The 26223-nt window shown below is 42.9% G+C and overlaps 2 protein-coding genes across 3 annotated transcripts in view; one reads left to right on the forward strand and one right to left on the reverse strand.

Annotated features, from left to right (window-relative positions):
• LOC138758878 (uncharacterized) overlaps positions 1 to 13217 on the reverse strand; it is an 83696-nt gene extending 70479 nt beyond the window's left edge. The window contains exons 1-4 of the mRNA XM_069928400.1: positions 12786 to 13217; positions 6701 to 6919; positions 3683 to 4012; positions 740 to 1009 (exon numbers count right to left, since the gene is read on the reverse strand). Coding sequence (XP_069784501.1) covers positions 740 to 1009; positions 3683 to 4012; positions 6701 to 6919; positions 12786 to 13047 — 1081 coding nt within the window. The 5' untranslated portion in view covers positions 13048 to 13217. The remainder of the gene's footprint in view (positions 1 to 739; positions 1010 to 3682; positions 4013 to 6700; positions 6920 to 12785) is intronic.
• The window catches only part of LOC138758879 (uncharacterized), a 33380-nt gene continuing 20057 nt past the window's right edge, over positions 12901 to 26223 (forward strand). For both annotated transcript variants that reach the window (XM_069928401.1, XM_069928403.1), the window contains exons 1-2: positions 12901 to 13232; positions 17281 to 17426. Coding sequence is in view for 1 of the 2 variants with exons in the window: in XM_069928403.1 (XP_069784504.1) it covers positions 17415 to 17426 (12 nt within the window). In the remaining variant the exon portion in view is untranslated. The remainder of the gene's footprint in view (positions 13233 to 17280; positions 17427 to 26223) is intronic.

The raw sequence follows: 26223 nt of genomic DNA on the forward strand, positions 1-26223 counted from the left end.
AAAGGGCAACTCCTCATACTTGTCCAGATTAAACTTGATCTGCCTTTTCTCTATCCATGTATATAACTGATCTACATCCTGTTGCATTCTTTGAGATCCCACTACATTGTCCACAACTGCATCAACCTTGGAGTCATCCACAAACTTACCGGGCTTATTTCTAAATACCTTGAAATGAACAGAATTGTAATCATCTGTGATTATAAATTGCACCCCTATACTGTAATTTCTGCGATCCTGAAGGATGTAATAATATTGCTGCACTTGCATGTATCCTTTGAGCCTCGGGTCGTATTGTGATGGCAACTCATTTCCAAAAATTTTTAATTTTAAATAATTTAGACATACAGCATGGTAACAGACTCTCTTGTCCATGACCCCATGCCACCCAATTACATCCAAGGAACCTACAACCCTGTATGTTTTTAGATGGTGGGAGGAAACTGGAGTACTGAGTGGAAACCCACACAGGCACGGGGAGAACGTACAAAACTCCTTAAAGACAGTATCAGATTCGAACCTGGGTCACTGGCACTGTAATACCATTGCACTTATGGCTATGCTAACCATGCTGTGCATGCAAGTTAAAAGGCTCAAAAGTAGAGCAAGGATCCCTACCGTCTGCCACATAATCAGTCATAATTTCAAGAACCCCACTCCTTGTAACAGTATGTGGATCTTCCCCCAGTTCATTGAGAATATAACATGAACAAATATTGTATCAGGTTGTGAATCTTACCTTGTATGGAGAGGATATGGTTGTTGCTGTTTTTGCTGACCTCGTTCATCACTGTGCAGGTATAAAAGCCACAGTCTGTGATTTCCATGTCTTCGATAAACAATGTGCTGCTATCATATTCTAGCCTGTAATGTGTACCATTCATTATTTCATTGTTATCTTTTTGCCAAATAATGCCACTTACTTTTCCACTTTTCACAATGCAGCTCAGCTGAACCCGATCCATGATAAGTGCAGGGTTTTGAATGATTATCGGAGGCGGCAGTTGATCTGTTGGAAGGACAGTCACAAGGCTTTGGAAACCCAATTTGCAGCAAGACATCCTAATAACTAACAAACCGGAATTTTGCCACTTTAATAACAGGCACTTAAAAGTTATCCAAGAGTAGAAAGCTTCATTTGGATGCCAATGCTCACCAGGTACAATGGTGTTGGCACAATCCTTCTTGTCTAGTTTTACTGATCACGACAGGCAAAAGACAACCAAGGACAACATTTTTTTCCCCCCAAAAATTGCAAACAGAAAGCACAATGTGAGATTACACATTTTATCAAACATGCTGGAGCTCTCTCACAAACAGCAGCATTTGCCCCTAAACTTAATTGCTTCCCTTGTTTTTGTTCCAAATGTCATTTTATTCAGTTGCCTTTCAGCCTGGGTGCATAGTCAGTAGGTGGGTGGAGATTTCGGAAGCTACTGCGATACTTCCACTGATTATGCGGAGGTTGCATGTCCTCACTTCTACCCTAAAGACTCGTTCTTTATTTTGAGTGGTTAAGGGCCCAGAAATCTTATAGTCAGTGAAGAAGTCGGCAGTGCGCTAAGGTAGCAGCAAGCAAGCACAGACTTAGAAGTCTGGACACCAGTTCAAGCCTTGGTGGCTCCCCATGTGACTGGCTCAGGAGAGGCCGCCTCAGGTTTATGTATCCAGGTCGGCTGATTGACAGCTGGCCAGGTGGAGTCAGCCCCTTAGGTGGTCTTCCTACAGGTACAGAGATTGCCCCCTGCAGTAGGCTGGTGGTCGTATCACCGCAGAAGTGAAATATTTTTAAGGTGGCTTTGAAATGCTGATAATCTCCGACCCTGATGGAATACTGTGTCTGTCCAGAGAGCCAAGCACATTCCTAACATTCCCCAGTGGATGTTTGTTAGTGCCTCACCTCTGTTTTTTTTAAACTATTTCATTGTGATACAGCACACAAACTGGCCCTTTGGCCCACCAGAATCTGAAAATAAGCTTTTAACTTTGAGGTGCAGCATTGTAGAGCTAATGATCTTGCTTTGCTGGGGACTGCCTTGGAAGGAAATAAGAAGTAACAGCAAGCTATTTTACACTTGGTATTGTCCAATGAGATGGGATTATTTAAAAGTGAGAATTAGTGAGAGGATAAGAAATCTGGGTCTCAAACAAGTGTTCTAAATTTGAAAAAAACTATTACAATGGCATAAGGAGAGAGGTAGCTAAAATGGACTGGGCAAAATAATTGATCAAGATTGTCTGAGGAGATCCAAATCTCAGCAAAGGCTAACTTCACAGGCTCTACAAGAAGGATATCCCATCCATTGCTAAGTAAGAATACAATGTTCTGAGGTTATGTGGTGGCCAGAGGATTGGGAAACTTTTAGAAGCCAGTAACAATATCTAAAAAATTATAAAGAGGAACAATATAGAATATGAGAGTAAACTGCAAATGAGATAAAATTAAATTGTAGAAATTGGTGGAGTGCCTGCTCTACCCTCAGTGCACAAAGTCCATTCCAGATTTCAACCACCCCGTATGTTATATAGAGTCTTACAGAAGTCACTACAGAACCTGCAGGTTCTATGGCTCTCTCATGAGGATGGCAGGGCAGGCATACTGATAAGGAACTAACCGAAATTGCACAATTTAAAAAAAAACCAGTAAGGTTACATTAGGTTGAATGATCCACTCTGGACACAACTGTTTACCATTACTGGAGACACAAGACTGCAGATGTCAGAATCTATGGCAAAAATAAACAAATTGCCAAAGAAACCTAGTGGGCCAGGCAGCATTTGGGGATAAAAGAACAGTCAACATTTCAAGTATGAAGAAGGGTTTCAGCCTATTTAATTTTATGAGCTTCTATTTTCATATCAGCCTGTGTATGGCTCTTCAATGTATATTCTCTTCATGAACTACTTTTACACAGAATGATTGATAACTGGATAGGGAAGAGAGGGAGAACAGGGAGTGGTCTAGCAGAAACTGGAGAAGTCAACGCTAATGCCATTTAGTTGGAGAGTGCCCAGATGCAATATTACGGGTGGCCTTGGTTTGTCAGTGCATGAGGCCATGGGCAGACCTGTTGGCATGGGATTGGGGCGCAGAATTGAAAAGACTGGCCATTGGGAGATTCCGGTCATTGTTGCGGTTAGAGCAAAGGTGCTCAGTGAAGCACTTCCCAGTCTGTGTCCAGTCTTTCTGAAATAGAAAAATCCATAATATAGAGAAGGGCCCTCTCCAACCAGCTGGCATTAATATCAACTTCTCTGGTTTCTGCTGGATCATTTCTTGTTCTCTCCTTTCGTTCCAGCTCTACACCCCCCTTCCCATTCCATTTACAGGACTGTCCTCTCCTCCCTTCCCCTCCCCTCTTGTCCCCTCCCTCCCTTAGCCACCTCTTGCCTGTGCTCCTCCCCTTGCCCCTCCACTCCACCATTTTATTCAGGCACCTGACTACATTTTGATGAAGGACTCAAGCCCAAAACATTGGTTATGTCCCTTTATCTTTGCTCTATAAGACACAAGTTAAACTGATGGGTTGGTAGCTTTCAGAAACATGTCATTCTCCAGAGCCCATAATTCTCGGATTCTTCTCTATCTGTTCCCAATCCTTAGTTCCAATTACTGCCTTCTCCATGAGTTTGAGTCATGTGTCTAGGTCTATATTATTAATGTTGACTTCATCACATTTACCTTGAACATCTAGATAGATGCTGGCAACATCATCCCCCTTGGTAAGGGTTTTGTTTTTTCTAGGGTTCAAAATAACCTCATAAATTCCACTGTCTTCCATTTTCAATTCCCTGAGAAACAAATCACCAGATGTCACATTCAACTTTGCTCGGTGTCCGTAGAGTGGATTTAACTTAAACATGAGGGGTGAATATTGGACGATCACTTTATATGTTTTGTAGTTGAGAAAGTTCCACTGAATTGATTCTTGATTCAGGAGTTTAAATCCAGGTAACACAACAAAGGAATGTACTTTGCAGACAATGGATGTCATGTCAATCTTTTTGGTGCCTGTAAGACAATTAAAGTCAAGAGGATCACAACAGTTTTAGAGTAAAACACACCGTGGCAAGTAAGCATCACATCAAACCCAAGAATTATTTCCAAACTACGGAATTCTAAACATGAATGTCAAATGGGGAAAAAATCTTTGGCTCTGTTTGCAGTAATTTCCTCTAAAGGTGCTTATCATCAGTGGGAATGTTGAGAATAGTGACACACAACCACATGGGATAGACGAGATTTCTTTTCTTCATGTGTAAGTTTACACATCCTCCAATCTGTACCACTGTAATTAATCGACAATCCACTCAAGAGTTGTGATGCAAGAAGACGATGGGGTAGGAAGGAAGTAATGCTGACCACTGAGTACTTCTATTTTATATCACTTAGTAATTTAAGTGCTCATCCAGATATTTCTTAAAATGTTTAAATGTTGTGAGAGACTCTGCCTTCATCACTCCTCAGGCAGTATGTTCCCCATTCCAAACACCCTCTGGAGTGAAATAATTCTTTACCCAGATCCATTTTGAACATTCCTATTCCTTTCTTTAAACCTAAAGAAAACGGTTGTGTTGACAACTTGTGTAGTAATGGGATCCAGGAAGGGAATCAAGAATTACAGGGAAAAGGTAGGAGAATGGATTGTAAAGAATAGTAAATCAGCCATGATGGAATGGTAGGGCAGAGAGGAAACCGGAGCACCCAGTATAAACTCACGCAAGTCATAGGGAGAATGCACAAACTCCTTATAGACAGCGCCCTATTCGAACATGGGTTGCTAATCGCTATGCTAACCATGCCATCTAGTTTGTCTACAATGAACAATATGTCCTCTTGCTTTCATCCCATACCTCTCCAATCCCATCCATGCAGTTATCCGTGATCCTTAAAGGAAGCTCATGTATATGCCTCACCCCTTAAGTCTTGCAGCTCGTTTCATATGCCCACCACCTTCTGAGTTAAAAAAACTGTCACCTCACATCCCTTCTGAATCCCACCCCCATCACCTTATAGTTATATCCTCTCTTCCACTGCAGAAAACAGACTGTCACTATCCACCTTACCTAAGCCCTTTATGGTTTTACAGACCCCAATTAGATCCTCTCTCAATTTTATAATATTCTTTCTATAGCTAGGTGACCAAACTCCATACAATATTCCAAGTGCAGCTTCATCAACATCTTGTATAACTTTAAAATTATGTCACAACACTTGTATTCGATGTCCTGGCCAATGAAGGCAACTGTCTCTTCACTTCTCTGTCTACCTCTGGTGCCATCCTTAAAGAGGTATGTACCTGCACCCTGAGGTCCGTCTTCTGCACAATATTCTTTAGCCATTGCAATTAACTGAGCAAGTCCTGCCTTGGTTCAAATTAGCCAAATGCACCTTTCAGAGGCGAACTGTAACTGCCACCTCTTAGCCCAATTACCCATCGGGTTGAGATCCCATTGCAAATCCAGCTAACCTTCTCCACTGTTGCAAATGTTTTTGGATCATCAGAAAACTTGCTTTGCCACAAACATCTTTGTCCAAATCATTTATACATATAACAAGAAGCAAGGATCCTGGTACCCAACCCTGAAGAACTTTACTGGTCACTGCCCTCCTGCCTAAAAACCTGCCCTCTGCAATCTCTCTGTGTCTACTATCAGTGAGCCAGTTTTTATCCAATTTGCCTCCTATTTTGTGTATCCAAACCTTCTGTTACAACTTACCACGTGGGAGTTTATCAAACGCAATATTAAAAATGTATAAAGAACATGAACTTATTGCTCTCATCTAAATTCTATGTTATCCCTTCAATCTATCAAATCCATGCTTACTCTCCCTAATGCTCTCTCAGCCATCTATCGCTCAGAGTCCTCACCATCAGTTTTCCTACCACTGACATCAGACTAACAGGTCTGTAGTTACCTGGATTATCCTTGCAGCCCTTTTTTAAGAATAGAACCAAATTTGTCACCCTCCAGAATTTCTCCTGTTCTCATCGATTAATTAAAAATCACTGTCACGGCCCCCACAATTTCCATTCTGCTATGCTTTGGGATGTACGTACCTGGTCTTGGCCCGGAGATTTAGCTGCCCTGATGCAATCTAAGATTGACCTTCAACATGACCATTCCTGCTTATCCTATTCAACTGTGGAGATTCACAAAATATTCATTTCTGATCATTTATTTTTAGACATACAGCATGGAAACAGGCTATTTTGACCTATCAGCCCATGCTGTCCAATTGACACCTAATTAACCTACACCCCTGGTACATTTCAAACAGTGGGAGGAAACCGGAGCCCCTGGAGAAAACCTACGCAGACATGGGGAGAATGTACCAACTCCTTACAGACAGTGTGGGATTCGAAAACCAGTCCTGATCACTGGCGTTGTAAAGGCTTTGCGTTAACTGCTACACCAACCGCAACACCAAACCATCATTTAAGAAGTTGAGGCCAGCATAGATCACCATCATATTGAATGTTGGGCAAGATTGAGGGACCAAGTGACCCACTCCCGCTCCTATTTTATTAGGACAGGTACTTCTGTAGGCAAGGCACAGAAGAGTACAGATTGACTACATGAACCTTTCTGCAGTGCATAGCTCTGAAAGGATAGGGCCTTTAAAATGTTTGTTCTAGTATGAGGAATAATTCCTGAATTCCTTATCAGTGTGGAAATAGGAAGTGGAAACACATACCTACAAGGATTGAAGATTCATTGTGCTTGGAACCACTGCTCCATCCCTGCTGCACTTCATCTGTAGAAGGAGATTTGTTGTTCACATTTACCTTAACTTGATTAGGATTTGATCTTCTGGCAAATTCTGAAGCTGGAGTGACGTACATCCACTGCCTCGCACTGACACGTTCCACTCCTGTTGTTAAAGGAGATGGCAAGGAGGCACCAGCTAAAAAACCTGCAATAACAGGGGTTTCAAAATTTCGGGGTCTGGTGGTCGAGAGTTCCACAAAAATTATCCAAACCCTAAAGCGCACGTCCCCCAGGGTGCAGATCTGCATATCCCGGAGCACAAAATTCACTATGCTACCAGGCTCTTCCAAATATCAATAGCCCCCACTGAGAGCAGAGCATTTGGAATGAATTGTTGTCCATGATCTGATGTGAAGTAAGAGTCATGTCAGGCTCTTGAGTTTGATCTGTCATTCAATAATTTTTTTTTAATTTAACTCCTGCACCTCCTTTTTCCAGCCTAACCCACAAGACCATGATTCTGGAGCAGAAGTAGGCTATTCAGCCCACTGAAGTTTGCTCTGCCATTTCATCATGAGCTGATCCATTCTCCCACTCAGCCCCAGTCCCCTGCCTTCATCCCATAACCTTTAATACCACGACTATTCAGATACCTATCAATCTCTGCCTTAAATGCACCCAATGACTTGACCTCCACTGCTACCTGTGGTAGCAAACTCCAGAGGTTCACCACTCTCTGGCTAAAGAAATTCCTCTGCCCTTCATTCCTGAAGTTGTGCCTTACTGTCCTACCACGGGAAACTTTGTCACATCTACATTTTAATTATATATTCTGCTGTTTTCAAGAAATATACTGACACACTTGAATAAACCATACACTTCAATCTGATCACGGCTGACTTCATCTCTTTTGTGCCAGTTCCTTATAACTCCAAATTCCCAAATAATTCTCCACCACCAGCTTATATTTGGCCTTTATCTTCAAGGGCAGAGAATTCCAGAAATCCACTGCTCTGCAAGGAATATCTACGCATCTCAGAAATTGAGAAATGGTAGTGTAGAAAGGTTACTAAAGATAGCCGAGGGCATGCTTGCATCAGTTCTGAAGCGGTGTTAGCATCTCAAATTTTAAATGACAGGGCTCTTAATTTGTCGTTCTGTCTCCTTTGAAACTCTCCAACCAATGAAAAGATCTTGATATGTGCCCTCGTAAAGCCTGATTAAAGCTGGAATAATATCATCCATCATCATACACAAACCGTCTACCCTCTCTCGATAGGACAAACCTCTCATTCCACAAATTAAATTGGTGACTCCCCATTGTGCTGCCTGTCAGGAGAGAGGAGACAGAGCGGATTGGGAGAGAGGTGGAAGCCCTACTGTCTTGACTGAGAGAGGAGGAGGCACATGTGAGGGGGAGCATTAAAAACAGATTTACTTGATTAGTTTCAGGAGTGTATAAAAGGAGGCGAGTAGAGCAGCAATTTTGGAATGGAAAGTGTGGGGCTTTGACCTGAGAAGTTTGGGAGAGCAGAGGCTCTAGGTGTACAGCAGGAATGACAGGTCAAGGCTTACCATTACTTCTATCTCAGTTATTAAGTGCAGATGAGACAGCACTAAGCCAGAACGGTCCCGTTTGCTATGAAAGGGAGAATTGAGGCTGAATTAAACAGACTAAAACATGAAGGCATATTAGAACCAATACAATACGGCGACTGGGCAGCAAATGGTGAGATTCACATTTGCAGTGATTACAAAGTCACCATCAATCCATCACTCCAAATACCTGATGCCCAAGGCAGAAGAATTGTTCCAAGAATTTTTCCAAAACTTAGTTCGCAAAACTAGATTTATCACGAGCATATCAACAGATAGAATTGGACAAAAAAAAATCAAGGGAATATGCGACAATCAATATCCATCTGGGACTATTCACCTCCACACCTGCCTTATAGAATTTCAGCAGGTACCTGCAATTTTTCAAGCGACGATGGACAAATTACTATATGGACTTTCAGTTGGATGTTACCATCACCGGCCGAAAACCTTGAAAAGGTTTTAACCAGACTAATAACACAAGTGAACACAACTGGAAAAAGAAAGATTGGTAATAATTTTTAGTGTAAAAAAAAATTCCACCAATATCTTTATGGAAGAAAATTCACCCTGAACAAAAACAACAGGCCTCTTGTTTAATCCTGGGGCCACACTGAGGTAAATTCTGGCCATAATTTAAAGATGGGCCATGCTACTAGCGGCGTATAACTATGATATAAAATTTAAACCAGGAACACTCAGCAGCCATGCCGATGCTTTATCACACATGCCGCTACCCGAACAGAACGAGAAGAAATCATTAAATGGAGAGTAGAGGCAGCAGCCGTCAACCAAGAACAACTTCAACAACTGCCCATTACAGCCCAGATGATCAGAAAGGAAACCGGAAAAGGGGCAACATTAAGCAAGATCCTATACTTCACCCTTAATGGATGGCCCAAATCTGAAGTCATCCCAGAAGATTTAAAACCTTACCGCACATGCCACTATGAACTATCAGTCGAAGAAGGATGTTCACCATGGGGTACCTGTACAATTATTCAAGCCAAATGGCAAACTACCATGTAATCAGAATGACACCACAACCATCTGGGAATAGAATGAATGAAGGCATTGGCCCGAATGCATGTCTGGTGGCCCTCCATAGACAGAGACATTGAAACAACAGTAAGAGAATGCAAAGTATGTCAGTCAATGCAGCCAAAAATGCCGTAAGCCGAAGCTAACCCATGGAAATGGCCATCCAAACCTTGGCATCGGATTCACATAGACTTCGCTGGACCATTCATGGGTGAGACTTTCCTAATAGATGTGGACGCACACTCCAAATGGCCAGTAGTTTCACAACTGAAAAACACCAAAGCAGATCCCTTGATTGACTGTCTTATGAACTATTTTTGCCACTTACGGATTGCCTCATGAATTAGTTACACAATGGGCCTCAATTTACATCAGAACATTTTTAAAAATTGACGTGTGACAACATTATCAGACATATTTTGTGCGTACCCGATTACCCAAGTTCTAATGGGGAGGCAGAACGTTTTGTACAAATGTTCAAAAAAGCAATGAAAACCATGAAACTTTTAGATGCCTCCAGGACACACAAAATTCCAGATTTCTTATTGGGGTAACATGCCACATTCTACCACAAAATGCACCCCAGCAGAACTAATGTTTGGCCGCAACCTGCTGACCAGGCTGTCCACAGTTCATCCAGATTTGGGTCTCCAATTGCAAAAAAAAAAGGCATCGCCACAAACCTCACCTGGAACATTGGAAATGGGCGAGAGCGTTCTGGTGCAAGATTATAAACAGTATAAAGACCCATAGGTGGTAGGAGTAATCTTACAAAAATTCAGCCCCTACTCATACTCTGTTCTAGTGGGGGGACAGATTGTGGAAGCGACACATTGACCAATTATGAGCTTTGATTGACACTATGGTCCATGAACTGCCTCCTGAACTGGAGGAGGTGGAACCAGACCTGCTCCAACCATCCCACCCCTCATTGATGGAGTTCAGTAACTAAGACACGCAGCCAGGAGGGCAGCAAAGACGGGCAGTCGCTGCCAAAGGTCAGCGAAGGTGTGCAGCTGCCACCAACTCGATTATACCTACGTGTCCCGAGCAAGCCACGCCAAGCCTGTTCAAAAGAGAAAGAAGACCACCTGAGCCCTTTAAGGACTATGCATCCTGATCATTATGAAATACTTTCCCTTTTATAATTGCTTAGATGTATTCTAATTCTCACTTGTCATCCTGGGCCCGATGTAATCATATGGGGCCAGTCAGCATTTTCCGAATGGAGTGTTGGGTGGGCTCTGCTGGACATCATGGTCATCTTTCCCTATGTACAACCCTGTTTGTCCAACAGAAGTAAAGGATGAGAAAGCATCACACTTCCAAGTCTTAATTGTGTGAGTGCATGCACAACATTAACCGATCCTTCTCCCAAAGGGGCTGTACGACCTGTTAAGCCAGAATCAGCGCTTGATGTCCTGTTTTGCGGAAACTGCCAAAATGTTTGGCCTGGAAGTCAGCCTGAAGAAAACTGAGGTCCTCCATCAGCCATCTCCCCACTGTGACCACATCTCCATCGGGCACACAAAACTCAAAACGGTCAACCAGTTTACCTATCTCGGCTGCACCATTTCATCGGATGCAAAGATCGATAACGAGATAGACAACAGACTTGCCAAGGCAAATAGCGCCTTTGGAAGACTACACAAAAGAGTCTGGAAAAACATCACCTACGTCTCCTAGAATGCTTCCACCAGCATTGTCCCCGCTCCATCCTCAACATTCATTGGAGCGACTTCATCTCCAACATCGAAGTACTCGAGATGGCAGAGGCCGACAGCATCGAATCCACGCTGCTGAAGACCAAACTGTGTTGGGTAGGTCACGTCTCCAGAATGGAGGACCATCGCCTTCCCAAGATCGTGTTATATGGCGAGCTCTCCACTGGCCACTGAGACAGAGGTGCACCAAAGAAGAGGTACAAGGATTGCCTAAAGAAATCTCTTGGTGCCTGCCATATTGACCCCCGCCAGTGGGCTGATCTCGCCTCAAACTGTGCATCTTGGCGCCTCACAGTTTGGCGGGCAGCAACCTCCTTTGAAGAAGACCGCAGAGCCCACCTCACTGACAAAAGACAAAGGAGGAAAAACCCAACACCCAACCCCAACCAACCAGTTTTCCCTTGCAACCGCTGCAACTGTGTCTGCCTGTCCCGCATCGTACTGGTCAGTCACCAATGAGACTGCAGCAAACGTGGACATTTACCCCCTCCATAAATCTTCGTCCGCGAAGCCAAGCCAAAGAAAAACAGTATCTTCTTCTTCTCTTCTTTGGCTTGGCTTCGCGGACGAAGATTTATGGAGGGGGTAAAAAAGTCCACGTCAGCTGCAGGCTCGTTTGTGGCTGACCAGTCCGATGCGGGACAGGCAGACACGATTGCAGCGGTTGCAAGGGAAAATTGGTTGGTTGGGGTTGGGTGTTGGGTTTTTCCTCCTTTGCCTTTTGTCAGTGAGGTGGGCTCTGCGGTCTTCTTCAAAGGAGGCTGCTGCCCGCCAAACTGTGAGGCGCCAAGATGCACGGTTTGAGGCGTTATCAGCCCACTGGCGGTGGTCAATGTGGCAGGCACCAAGAGATTTCTTTAGGCAGTCCTTGTACCTTTTCTTTGGTGCACCTCTGTCACGGTGGCCAGTGGAGAGCTCGCCATATAATACGATCTTGGGAAGGCGATGGTCCACCATTCTGGAGACGTGACCCATCCAGCGCAGCTGGATCTTCAGCAGCGTGGACTCGATGCTGTCGACCTCTGCCATCTCGAGTACCTCGACGTTAGGGGTGTGAGCGCTCCAATGGATGTTGAGGATGGAGCGGAGACAACGCTGGTGGAAGCGTTCTAGGAGCCGTAGGTGGTGCCGGTAGAGGACCCATGATTCGGAGCCGAACAGGAGTGTGGGTATGACAACGGCTCTGTATACGCTTATCTTTGTGAGGTTTTTCAGTTGGTTGTTTTTCCAGACTCTTTTGTGTAGTCTTCCAAAGGCGCTATTTGCCTTGGCGAGTCTGTTGTCTATCTCATTGTCGATCCTTGCATCTGATGAAATGGTGCAGCCGAGATAGGTAAACTGGTTGACCGTTTTGAGTTTTGTGTGCCCGATGGAGATGTGGGGGGGCTGGTAGTCATGGTGGGGAGCTGGCTGCTGGGAGAACAGGAGTGGTCGAGCAGCGCCCATAGATACATTAAAAAGTCAGCAGGTGTATAGTAAAGAGACCGAAGCAACATTAGGCCCTCCCCAAGGCCTAAAGGCTGCCAGAGCCCTGGGTGCTCCAGCATTTCCTTGGTGTTTTGACTCCAATCACAGGGTCTGCAGACGTTCACTCAGCCCCATGTTGACCCCCCCCAGTTCCTGCCGGGGATCCCCACATTTCCCCGGGGAGCCAAGGCTCCGCCTCGATCGGCCACAGACTCGTCGTTCTCCGCCGGGCGCAAGCCTTACCCAGGACCGAGCACAGCGCGACCGCACCCGCAGCCTTCATGCCGCCGGCTGTGCCACCGAGTGTGGGCTCCGTCGCCCGGGTAACGGAGGAGGCCGACACACGTCGCCCGGGTAACGGAGGAGGCCCACGCCCACGCCCGTCGCCCGGGTAACGGAGGAGGCCCACGCCCGTCGCCCGGGTAACACAACGGGTTCGGCCCCACCCACCGCACCGCCGCGCGCTGTCCTTCCCGCCGCATGTGCTCAGCGAGCGGAGCGGCATCGAAAGAACGTTCCTCGACCCGCTGAGTTCCTCCCCGGGCCGCCGTGGCGAATGAACGAGGGGAACAAAACACGTCGGCTGGTCTCCTTTGGAGCAGCCCCGGGCCCGGGTCAGGCAGCCCGAGGCTGGGTCACGGGCAGTGGCTGGAATGGACACTGGGGTCCGAATGAGGATTCGTCCCGGAGGTGAGACTGGGAACCGTTCCCCATCTCCCCCTCCCCCCTCCCCTCCCCCTCCCCCTCCCCTCCCCCTCCCCCTCCCCTCCCCCTCCCCCCTTCCCTCCCCTCCCCCTCCCCCCTTCCCCTACCCCCCTCCCCCTCCCTCTCCCCCCTCCCCTCCCTCTCTCCCCTCCCCCTCCCCTCCTCCCCTCCCCCTCCTCCCCCTCCCCCTTCCCCTCCTTCCCCCTGCAGAAATTGTGGAGGAAGATGTGTTGGATGCGGAGGCTGGTGGGGTGGTAGTGAGGGCGAGGGGAATCCTGTCCTTATGAAGTCTAGGGGTGGGGGTGGAGGGGACCTTGGGTGAAAGTGTCCTGGACTGTGGTCCTTCCCCACGTAACCCTCAGGTTGGATGCATCAAGCCTCAGAGCTTCTCAGCATGTTCTCTGTAGCCTGGAATGTGCCAGTTGCCAGCACTTCCTCATTGGCATTGTAATATGCTGGAAGACCAACATTGGGGCAGACCATCACTGAGTTGATGATTTTACAGGATGCCCTGCAGGCATCCCCAGGAGTAGCTCATAAGTCAGGGTGTTTGCTGTTGTACTACTGTTGGGGATGAACCACGTTAAAAAACACTTGCATCTTTCTCCACACTCTTTTAGAAATCCAGTCTGCATAAACTGTTATAACTCTATCGAGGGCAACGTACTGGGGGTAACATTGCCAGAGGGCCTCCTCTAACTGAAGGTCATGCTTGTTGGGGAGTTCTGGTCATGAGAAATTATACCAGATGATCGTAAATGTCTGCTCAGGGTACCAGAGTATCCATCAAGCCCTTCTATCTCAGTATATGCAAGATGTTCCATGCTGACCAATGACTGTTGAATTGTGTGGTTTCATTGGAAAAACTTCCACAAAGGATAGGCATGTAGCAATGCCCAACAGGATGGGACATTACATGGCAATTGGGACAGGCTTCCCCTTTGCCACATGTCAGCATCAGAAGCATTGGAGGTCCTAATAAAAACAGCTCTTGGATGGGATAAGGATGAAGCATCTGTTCCCCATAGGAATCTTAGCCTCGTGTTATTAGAGCTCTTCCCTTTGTCCAACTCATCTTTCCTTCACACTCTCTGCAACTTAAGACTTAACTTCTCTCAGATCCAGTTCAAATGAAGGGTATTTGACCTGAAACATTAACTCTGTTCTACTTTCCACAGTTGCTGCCTGACTTCGAGTGTCTCCACTATTTTATATTTTTATTATGTGGGTCTAAAGTCAGTCATAGAGTTTCACAGTATGGAAACAGGCCATTCGGGTCATTCTTCCACCATTTACCTACCTAGTCCTGTCAGAATTTCATGTCTCTAATGAGATCCCCTCTCATTCTTCTAACTTCCAATGAGTATCACCCTGGTCTATCCAGTCTTTCTTCATACATCAGACCTGAAGAGGTGATCCAAAACATCAACCATACCTCTACCTCCACAGATGTTGCTTGACCCAGTTAGTTCCATCAGGAGTTTGATTTTTGCTCAGATTCAAGCTTACTGTCCTTTTGTGCATGTGCCAGCAAGATTAATTTACTCGAACCAGTCAAAAGCAGTATGTAAAAATGGACTTTGTGAATCATCAGTCTCCAGTCTTTTATATTGCCACCAAATCTCTAGTTTGCCAAATGCATGGTAGTAGTACTCTTCTTGCCATCCCCACACAGATCTGCGCAGAATCCATATCTTCAGACATGCTCACATTAAACATTAGACATTTTGATCCACACTACCCTGAAATTCTGCTACTGAGTACCCTCATTCTGGGTATTCTTTCTTCTTGAGGACAGTTTACAGTTACTGGTAATGAGGAAATCCTGCCTCGCCCACAGGTAAAAGAATCTCAGGGTTGTATGTGCTGTCATGTATGTACTCTGACAATAAATTTGAGCTTTGGGAGGTCAAATTTTAATCTATTTTGAAAATGAAGTAATTCAGTAAAAAAAAATTAGGAACATTACTCCATATAATGGACGCATGGTTCTGCTTCCTGGGAAACTTGGAGTAAAAATCTGCTTAATTCACAGACATGACAGGAGAGGGTTCTGGAGGATTGCATGGTTTACCAGCACTCCTAGTAATACACAGTCAACCGAGCAATTACCTGGATCCTTGAATCAGTGAATAACAAGGACTCCATGTACTTTCTTGATAGTAAATACCAGAGTTTTCTGAATGGCATGTTAAGCACAGACTTGTAGATTTTTTTTGTCTCCCTCCTTTTCTGGGAATAGGGGAGTTACATACATTATGTTCCAAAGTGAAGGAAGAGTTCCATAATCAAGGAATTTTGATCAAAGCCAATGCAATCATCATCTCTTTGGCCACTTTTTTAAAAAAAAGCACACCCACCCAGGATTCAAGCAGTCAAGTCCAGGAAACATTGACCTTTTGCTCCAAATAAAAAAGTGGGGTATGAAAAGAGCACAGCCAGGCAGGCGATGGGTGAGTACAGGAGGGAAGGGGAACAAAAGAAAGGAGCTAAGAGGTGATCGGGGAAGGGGCAGAGGGCTGAGAACGATGTGCTCTGATAGGAGGAAAGGAAGGGTTGGGAGCTATAGGAAGGAAGGTGCAGAGGGTGGGGAAGAGAGAGATGGAAATAAAGAGGAATGGGATCAGAGAAAGAGGGGAAGGGGATAAAAGAGCGCTACAGGAAATTGCAGGTTGATATTGATACTGTCTGGTTGAAAACTACCGAGATGGCACTGTTTCTCCATTTTGCATTCTCAACCTGGCAGTACATGAGACCATGGACAGATGGCAGTGTGGGAATGGAAAGTGGAATTGTAGTGGCTGGCCACTCAGAGATCCCTTGCTGTGGCAGAGGACAGAGCAGATGTGCTCATTGATTCCCCCAGTCTGCATCCAGTTTTCTCCAATGCAGAGGAGGTCACTTTGGGATCACCTGATGCAGTCAATGGGCCCTGCAGATTCACAGGTGAAATGATGCCTCACTTGGGAGAACAAAGAAACAATAGTGATGAGAGGCTGGTGCAGGTGTAGAATCTTTGGCAGTCATGGGGGAGCAATTAGTATGAAAGGATGAATGGACAAGGGACTCATTACTTCTAGTCTTGGCGTAATGATCATTTTTAAGTTCCTGTCTTGTTTCTCCTCCCATAATTTTATACTTTTGGGGTGCTTTTGGCATTGTATACCATAAAGACAGATACAAAATAATTGTAAATTTTCTGATTTTATATTATTAATTTCCCAGTCTCTTTATCATTATTTAGATACAAATTTTGATATACTTTTTCCTGATTTAAAAAAAAATCTTGTTCAATGCCCTATTCTCCATTTTAAAAAAAATCATTCTTTTGCTCACCTACATTTTCTGGCGTACTTACTGTAGTGATAGAGTGCTACTAGCAGGAGGAGTAGGAGATGGAGTGTGTAGCATTCTAACTCTACACACACCATCTCCGACTCCTCCTGTTGGTAGCACTCTATCACTACACTTACTGAACTTTGTAATATTTAAACTTGCTTTTTTTCTTTCATTTGATATCATTTTGAAATTCCCTTATTATTCTTGAAATGGGGCATTCTCCTTATAGGAACGTTTTTCTCACTCAAATGTATTTCTGTTGAGAAACTTGTATGTCTTCCGATGCTTTTCTGCTTGTTAATTTTCAAACTATTTCGTTAACTAATATTTTTGTAATTGTCTTAAGTGGAAATGCACAATCCATTCCCCTCTTTGCTCACCAAACCCAGACTCCTTTAATCCACTCCACCAAAAATTCTCAATTATAAATGCTACAGGACATTCACAAAGTTTTTCTAACCTGTTGCTTAACTTTCCAAAATTAATTTTGCATCACCTTAGATTAAAGCATCCAGAGGAATTTCTTCACATTATCAATAATCTATCTTTGGTAATTAGAACATTATAGCAAAGGCCCTTCAGCCCACGATGTATATAAACCTACTCTACAACAATCTTAATTCTTCCCAGACTCACACCCACAACTCTATTTTTCTTGTATCCATGTGCCTATCTAATATGTTTTTTTCCACAGCTGCTGCATTCCAGAAAATTGTTCCCAAAATTCCAGAATGGAGTCTGTGTAAAAGGTCCTGCAGGTAAAATATCGTTCCGAACACAACTGCAGGAATTCGGCAGCAACAGGCTAATGAATGGACGTTATTGACGATGCACAATGCTGTAAGTCGCACATAGGTTATATGTCACGGTCAACATCGATGATGTGGCATCCCACGTCCAGCCTACAAAAGTACCACACCTCAGATATTTAGTGTAAATGCATGGTTAGATCAGACTATTTTGCTGTTCTGGTCATTCCAGAGTGAATGACCACTCCGGAAGGTAGGTGTGATGACTGCCGATTGGGGGGGGGGGGGGGAGGAAAAACATAAGTTGTAAGAGAGAGTCAACGTGGATAGGCTTTTTCAATTAAGAGTGGGGGATATTCAAACCAGAGGCCATGGTTTGAGATTGCAGAGGGAAAATTATAAGGGGAACATAAGGGGAAATTTCTTCACACAAAGGGTGGTTGGGATGTGGAATAAGCTTCCGGCAGAGGTGGTTGAAGCAAATACGTTATTTACATTTAAGGAAAGACTGGATAATTACATGGAGGGGAGAGGATTGGAGGGGTATGGACCAGGAGCTGGTCAGCGGGACTAGAAGGGTGGGGATTTGTTCCGGCATGGACTAGTAGGGCCAAACTGGCCTGTTCTGTGCTGCATATGGTTATATGTAGAAAACATATAAGAGTCATTTAAATGTCCCTATAGTCCACTGTTCTCTGTGAAAAAAATAATTATTTCTAACATCTCCACCAAACCTTTCTCTAATCACCTTAAAGAGATATTCCCTGATAGTTGCTACTGTCACCCTGAGGGAAAGAGATGCCATATTCAAACATGGAGAAACCCAACAGGTCACACAGCACCATTAGTAAAGGGTAACCAATGTTTTGGGCCAGGGCCCTTCATCAAGAATAACTAAAAATAGGTGCTGGTTGTCTACCATATCTAAGCCCCTCATAGTTTTATATACCTCTATTCAGTCCTTCATCATTCCGAGCCAATTTATTTTCAAAGCTTTCGTGTACAGAGATATTTTGATAATTTACTAAACACAATCAATTTCTGTCTTGCAGCTCCTACACAAATGCTTGTTGATATGACAAAATTAAGATATTACAATTTTGCAACTATATTTGACTCAATTTTATTAACTGGAAAACAGTCACAAATAACCCAGTCATTATGGTTATTTCATTCTGTTGCTGCTAATTTTCTGTCTTCATCCCCCCCCTTTATCAAGACTAGTGCATGTACTATGCCACAAATGGAAGCCTGGACCTGCGACACTGGGAGCTACCTGATAATAGTATTTAGTGTGGAATGATATTTTAGAGATTCACCACACAAGCTGCTCATTTGCCCCATATTCCTGGTTGCTGAAGATAAGTGCCCTAGCTTTGCTGAGTTATATTAAATCAGGAAATCTATATCAGAGATCTAACTTGCTGACATCAGACTTTCCTGTTCTTCTGAGGTGGTTCTCTCTGCCAGTGATTTATGTTGTTCAGACTTAAACCCATACTTACACTCAGAAAAACTTGAATATTCTCTCACTAATGTACATGTACAATATCAATCACATTAATGCACATATAGAACATTACAGCACAGTTCAGGCCCTTGAGCCCAAAATGTTGTGCCAAACTATATAAACCTACCCAACAATCTAAACCTTTGAGCTCACACACATAGTCCTCTATTTTTCTTGCATCCATGTGCCTGCCTAAGAATATTTTAAATGTCCTGTTACACCAGCCTCCATCACCACCCCTAGTAATGCATTCCAGGCATCCAGTACTCTCCACATAAAAAACATACTCCTGATGTCTCCCCTAAACTTTTCTCACCTCTCCTTATACAGATGTCCTCTGATATTTCCTACTGTCACTGTAGGAAAAAGATGCTGGATTTCCACCCTATTCATACCTCTTATTAGCTTGTAGACCTCTATTAAATCACGTCTCATCTTCTTCGTGCCAAAGGGGATTAGCCCTGGCTCTGTATTTCTTGCCTCCAATCCAGACAACATCCTGGTAAATTCCTCTACACCCTCTCCAAAACTTCTACATCCTTCCTGTAATGAGGTGGCCAGAACTGAACACAATATTCCAAGTCTGATATAACCAGAGTTTTATAGTTGTAACATTACCTCATGACTCTTGAACTCAATCCCTCCTCTGACTAATGAAGGCCAACATACCATAAGCCTTCTTAACTACCCTATCAACCTCTGCAGTCACCTTGAGAGATCTATAGACTTGGACCCAAGGTCGCTCTGATCTTCCACACTGTTACGAATCCTCCCATTAACCATGTTTGACCTTCCAAAATGCTCCACTTCATACTTATCTGCTATTTCTCCACCCATCCCTGCATCCTGTCCATATATTGTAACCTATGACAACCCTCTACACTATTTACAACACCTCAAACCTTCATGTCACCCGCAACCATACTGAACTGTCCTTCCACTTCTTCATCCAGGTCATTTATAAAAATCACAAACTGATCTCTGCAGCACTCCACTAGTCACTGACCTCCAGGCAGAATGCATTCCATCTACTACTACCCTCTGCTGTCTTCAGCCAAGACAATTCTGGATCCAGACAGCTAAGGTTCCATGGATCCCATGACTTTCTGAGTGAGTCTACCAATAGGGGGACTTTGTCAAATGCCTTTCTAAAATCCATATATATTCCACATTTACCAATCTACCTTCACCAATTTCTTTTTTAATTTCTCAAAAAAAAACTCAATTAAGCTTATGATCTGCTTCTCACAATGCCATGCTGACTGTCCCACTCTAAATATTTATAAATTTTGTCCCTAAGAATCCTCCCCCATATTTACCCACCACTGACGTAAGATTCACTGACCTATAATCCCCAGCATTCTCCCTATTACCATTTTTTTAAAAAAGGGGTCTACTTTTGTCATTCTCCAGTCCTCTAGTACCTCCCCTGTGGTCAGTGAGGATTCAAAGATCATGGCCCATTGTCCCAGCAATATCTTCCCTCGCTTCCTGCAGTAGTATAATTCATCTGGTCCTTGGAATTTATCAATCCGAATGTTTTTAAGAAGATACAGTATTTTCTTTTTCCTAACCACAAAAGCACATAAGCTTGTTCTATACTGTCCTTGCTTTGACCAAAATCCCTCACTCTGGTGAACACTGAAGCAAAGCATTCATTTCAAACTCCTCTGCCTCCAGGCACATGTTGCTTCCTTTATCCTGTTCTTTTACATACTGTACCATGAAAAAGGGTTCAAACCTGAAACATCAGTAATATATCTTTACCTCATATAGATGCTGCAAGACCGGTTGAGATCCTCCAGCATTTCTGTGTTTTTACTACAATCACAGTGTCTACAGACTTTTGTGTTTCATTCCTCTGTGGGATTTCTGCCCATCTCCAATCCCACTTCACGTTCCCCAAATTTCAGTGCTCCGTCATTGGCACCTTACTTTCTCATCCCAAGCTCCTTAACCTGGAATCCCCCACTTAAACTCCACACCTCTTTCTCCCCTCCTAAAGATGCCCCTTAAACCCCACCTCCTGCCCACCATCTCCTGATTTGGCTCAGATCAGAGTTTGTTCAACGTGACTGGGGAAAGCTTCTGTTCAAGGCATTGTACAGATTGTTTTTTTGGCATTTAATTGTTTTTTTTCTCAGAGCAAATACCTGAATATGTCAGTGCAAGAGGAAGGATGTAGAAACATACAAATTGATGATCTGTGTAAAGAGCGAAATCCACAATTCACTGAAAGCTCTGCTCATTCTTCATTAGCCAATGGTTGATGCACTGAGCTTTTCTTTATCAAAGATGATCAGTCAGAGCATATTTGTGTCAAAATTTCCCCTCCGAGTATCAGCCCACTCAATATCAGAAAAACGTTACTTTAAGTCTTCCTAACAAATACATTTTGCTTCAAGCATCCGTAGAAAGGAGGAAAGAACATTCGATATTCATTTCATTAAACTCAACCACACTGGGCAATCAACCTTGTCCTGGGTTTAGTTCTGAAAGGATAGGATTGAAGAGTGGAGATGTTCTCTTTTTGGAAAGGAAACTTTATTCATGATATATCTCCAAAAAAAATTAAAATAAAGGAAAATGTTGTGAACTGCTTTAATTCTCAATTTTGTTCACTCCATTCATTCAGATTTTGTATATTGCATGTAAACACCTTTACCACTTCATCAATACACCTTTCCATTCGTTGAACACACTGTCAAGCTGACGCTGACTAAATGTGTCTCCTGTATTCCTGATCGATGTGAAGTCATCACAACCTGCTTAAATCAGGAGTGACGGCATCTATTGATTTTCAGATTTCTTGTCAGAGCACATACGTAACATCACAACCCTGAGATTCCATTTTTGCTGCAGGCACGGCAGAATTACCACTAATCGGCCGTGCAAGCAAAAAAAAAACCGTACACAGCATAATCATGAACATTCATAAGTTTGAGAGCCACATACAGTTCCTAAAGAAGACCACTGACCCGAAACATTTCTCTCTTCACAAATGCTAGCCGACCTACTGAGTATCTGAACATTTTCATTTCATTTTTAGACAGGCTTTGTTTTCTGGCCCAACACCTTATGGCATCAATGAAAAAAACTTGGTTATCCTGTCCTCTTTCCACAGGACTGAATCACCCGTAGAACTTCTTCCTAATTGTTTTGCAATTTAATGGAATGTAAATGTGTGACTCACTTCATGGTGACATTTCAAATGAGCTAAATTAATACTGTACAAGGTTGCTAGCAGTTAAATAAAACAAGTAGCAATCAGAGCCTGTGAGGAAAATCTATCCCCCAGCTGAAGCCACCTCCAACTTGAGCCCAATGGCAACCCAACAACAATAGGGAAAACTGAACCAGCAGAAGGATAGAAATGGGTGGGCAAGAATTTGGCAGATGGAGTTCAACATGGAGCTGAACAATGTGAGATTCGTCCATTTGGAAGGAAAAGTAAAACAGCTTATTATTATGCTGTACTGCATGAGACAGGGGTCAAGGTTACACAAAAGTTTGTGTGGAACATCAGGTTATTGCCAAGGCTGCTGTAACGTTTATATTGCAAGCATAATGCAGTCTAAATGAAGTTTTACAAGTTGCTGGAGGTGCACTTCTGGAGTAGGATCATTCGATCTCCATATTGAAGGAATTCTACTTGTGCATTGGAGGACTCAGAAGTAGGAGTTTTTGTTATATACATGAATGATTTAGTTAAGAATGTTTGCAGTCAGATGAGTAAGTTTGCTGATTACACAAACATATGTGCTATGATGGATATGGGCCAAACAAAGGTTTTGTCAGTATGGACATTGGGCTGAAAGGCCTGTATCTCCATTGTAGAACTCTGTGACCCCCCCCCACCTCTCACCTCCACTCTATTTTCCTTTCTTGCTCCCTCTTCTCTCCAACCCCTGGTAACTCTTTGAAATTCTCTACCCTGGTGATGAGTGAAGGTTAGATTGCTCATTGGTATTTGAAAAGAATGCTTTCAAGCAGGGGTGGCCAAGCTTTAATTTTTCATTTTTTTAAATGAAAATTTAAAAAAAATTTAAATTTATAATAATAATACAATTATAATAATAAAAATGTATACAAGTAAATACACATAGAAAAAAAATGAATAAAAAAGAAAATATATAAAACTACATCAATAATTACTTGTAGTACCTCAGACTATTGATAAGAATAATGTATGCAACCATGTCGGATCCATTTATTGAAAAAATTTATTGAAAAAATTTGATAAAATAATAAAGAAAGAAAAAAGGTAAAAACTATAAACTAGACTAATCTAATCTAACCCCTCCCTCTAGTCAAGGTTACCTTGTGTGTTTGGTAATAAAAAAAAAACCCAATAATAATGAGGAATCACAGTGGCGACCCCCTTAATTTTTAATTTAAACATACCGCAAGGTAACAGGCCATTTTGGCTCACGAGTCCATACACCCCCAGTATGGACTCATGGACCAAAATAGTCTGTTACTGTGGTGTATGTCTAAATTAAAAGGTTGTTCATCCTTGCTCTTGAACCTGCAATAATCACACTCTGTGAGGGAGAGAGGAATTGCTGTTCCACTTTTAAAATGTACATTATCTTATGTGTTACATTAGTCCATTTACAAAACTAACATTGAAGCTATGGCTATCCCCAAGGGCCTGTGTACTGGTTGCACCTGGCTTGTCCCTTGCTGCATAATTCTTGACCTTGAACTGCCAGTCGACAGCTTTAATTTCTTCTCAAGCAGACCAGATACCTTTAAATGGACGGGAGGGGTGAGGTAGGGAGGGTGGGATGGGAGGGGGGGGGGGGGGAGAAAATGGCACTGTATATATTTGAAAAGGAAAAAGTATGTATCATGGTTAATGTGGTTTATGGTGTGAAAAATTTAAAAAAAAAAGCAGACCAAATACGGGGGTTAACCTTAGATGATTCCCCCTTCGGTCGCCGACATTACTATCTCCAGTATCCCTAGTGATGTCTATGTCAGGACATTTATCCCTTAAGGGAGGAAGTGAGCTCTGGATGAATCATGTAATGTTTCATCTGTATGTAATTAATGCTTTTGGAAAACAGATGGTTTTGTCACATCATACAGGAGAATTACCCCTTTTTCTTTTTCCTTTTCCTTTGGGGTGGGGGGTCCTTTTTCTTTTTCTTTTTTCTGTTTTCTACTTTGAAGGATCGGCATGGTGTGTAATTTTGTTCTTATAAATAGTGCAGGATTTAATAATTGTGATAAAATGTGATTCTTCCTTTGTATATCAACATGTAGTTATTCTATATATCTGTGATGTTTCTTTGATTTTGTTTGTTTTGTAACCTCATGTTGGTTGAAAATCCTTAATATTAAAGTAAATCAGAACAGAAGGGATTTTTCACTGAGCTCATAATCATCCAGCAGCTAATGTTATAGTGTACAACACAGAAACAGGCCCATCAGCCCAACTCATCCATGCTGACCAAGGAGCCCTTCCTGAGCTAGTCTCATTTCCTAGCATTTTGGCCTATTTCCCTCTAACCATTCTTCTCCATGTAGCCATCCAACCTTGTTTCTAATAAACCAGTCCTCTGGGACTGTGTGTGTGGAAAATGTCCCCTTGAAGTATTTCACTTTTCATCTTAAACCTAGTTTTGGACTCCCCTACTCTGGGAAAAAGACTCTGTGATCGTTTATGCTATCTATACCCCTCATGATTTTAAACCTCTCTATGGTCTACCCCTCAGCCTTCTTCATCCAGGGAAGATGGTTTAAGCCTTTCTAATCTTTCCCTACAATTCAATTCACAATACACAAAAGTGGGGGAGAATCTCAACAGGTCACATGGTGATCAATGTTTTAGGCCTGAGCCCTTTGTTAAGAATCTGGAAAAGCAGGAAGACACACAGAACACTACAGGAAAGAATCAGGCCTTCTAGTCTGTGGCGAACAATTTTTTTCTAGGCCCACTTACCTGCACCCTCCATACCTTTTCCATCCATGTACCTGTCCAAATTCTTCTTAAATGCTAAAATTGAGCCCGAATTCACCACTTCAGCTAGTAGCTTGGTTCACACTCCCACCACTCTCTGTGTGGAAAAAGTTCCCCCTCACCTTCCTGTTTGTCAAAGCCAATTGGTAAAATTTCACTGAAAGCTAATTAGCGAAGGTTGACAGAACAGAAAGCACATTTGTTAAAAGTACATTTGATAGATGTCATCTGTAGAGTATTTGTTAATCTCTGGTGCTATAAAACCGATGGAATCAAAAACCATGTGGCTGCTATTAAGCAGATGAATTTTTACAATGACATCAAAAGAACAAACTTCAACGATTCATGATTTTAGTGTAATATTTTGAAAGTTAATGACTACCTCAAATATATAGTTTGTACTTACTGTTAAAGATTGCGTAATTTAAATGTCTTCTAAGGAGAGGAGAAATTATTTGTTACCACTACTAACCCATTTGCAGATAGCTAAATTTTGAGCTATAAAATAGTGCAGTCCTGACTGCACTGCAGAAATTTTGGACCCTTTGTTATTTTAGTTTTTAAAAAAATGGCAGTAATAAGTCTATGCAGATGTAAAGGATTTGATCAATGTAATGCAGATTGACGATAGTTTGTATATGGCCACCGAGACAGAGGTGCACCAAAGAAGAGGTACAAGGACTGCTTAAAGAAATCTCTTGGTGCCTGCCACATTGACCACCGCCAGTGGGCTGATCTCGCCTCCAACCATGCATCTTGGTGCCTCACAGTTCGGCGGGCAGCAACCTTCTTTGAAGAAGACCGCAGAGCCCACCTCACTGACAAAAGACAAAGGAGGAAAAACCCAACACCCAACCCCAACCAACCAATTTTCCCTTGCAACCGCTGCAACCGTGCCTGCCTGTCCCGCATCGGACTTGTCAGTCACCAACGAGCCTGCAGCAGACGTGGACATACCCCTCCATAAATCTTCGTCCGCAAAGCCAAGCCAAAGAAAGAAAAGAAGAAAAGTATGTACCTGTAATTCAAACAGTGAATGTAAATGGCATTAGTTTTTTTCAACTATGTCTCTGTTAAAGAAAAAGGCAGTTTATCGTAACAAAGCTTCAACTTAAACTTGGATTATTACTGGTTTTTTCATTTCATCATCTGACAATTTATGTATTGGAGAAGGACTGAGAAAATCAATAGGGTCAGGTGCTTGTTAAAATAGATCTACAGGTGGTAAATATGTAAGTGTTACTTTGTTTCTTTAAATAACATTAACAGATTGTTTGCACTAAATGCAATTTAATTTGGTGGTGCAAACTGGTCTACTCAGGAAATTTACTGTGAATTATTAAATATGGTTTTAAACACTTACTTCACTGATGTGTTTAGTCTCCCAAGACTGAAAAATGATGAATGCAC

Source organism: Narcine bancroftii, chromosome 3, assembly GCF_036971445.1.
Source record: "Narcine bancroftii isolate sNarBan1 chromosome 3, sNarBan1.hap1, whole genome shotgun sequence".
NCBI lineage: Eukaryota > Metazoa > Chordata > Chondrichthyes > Torpediniformes > Narcinidae > Narcine > Narcine bancroftii.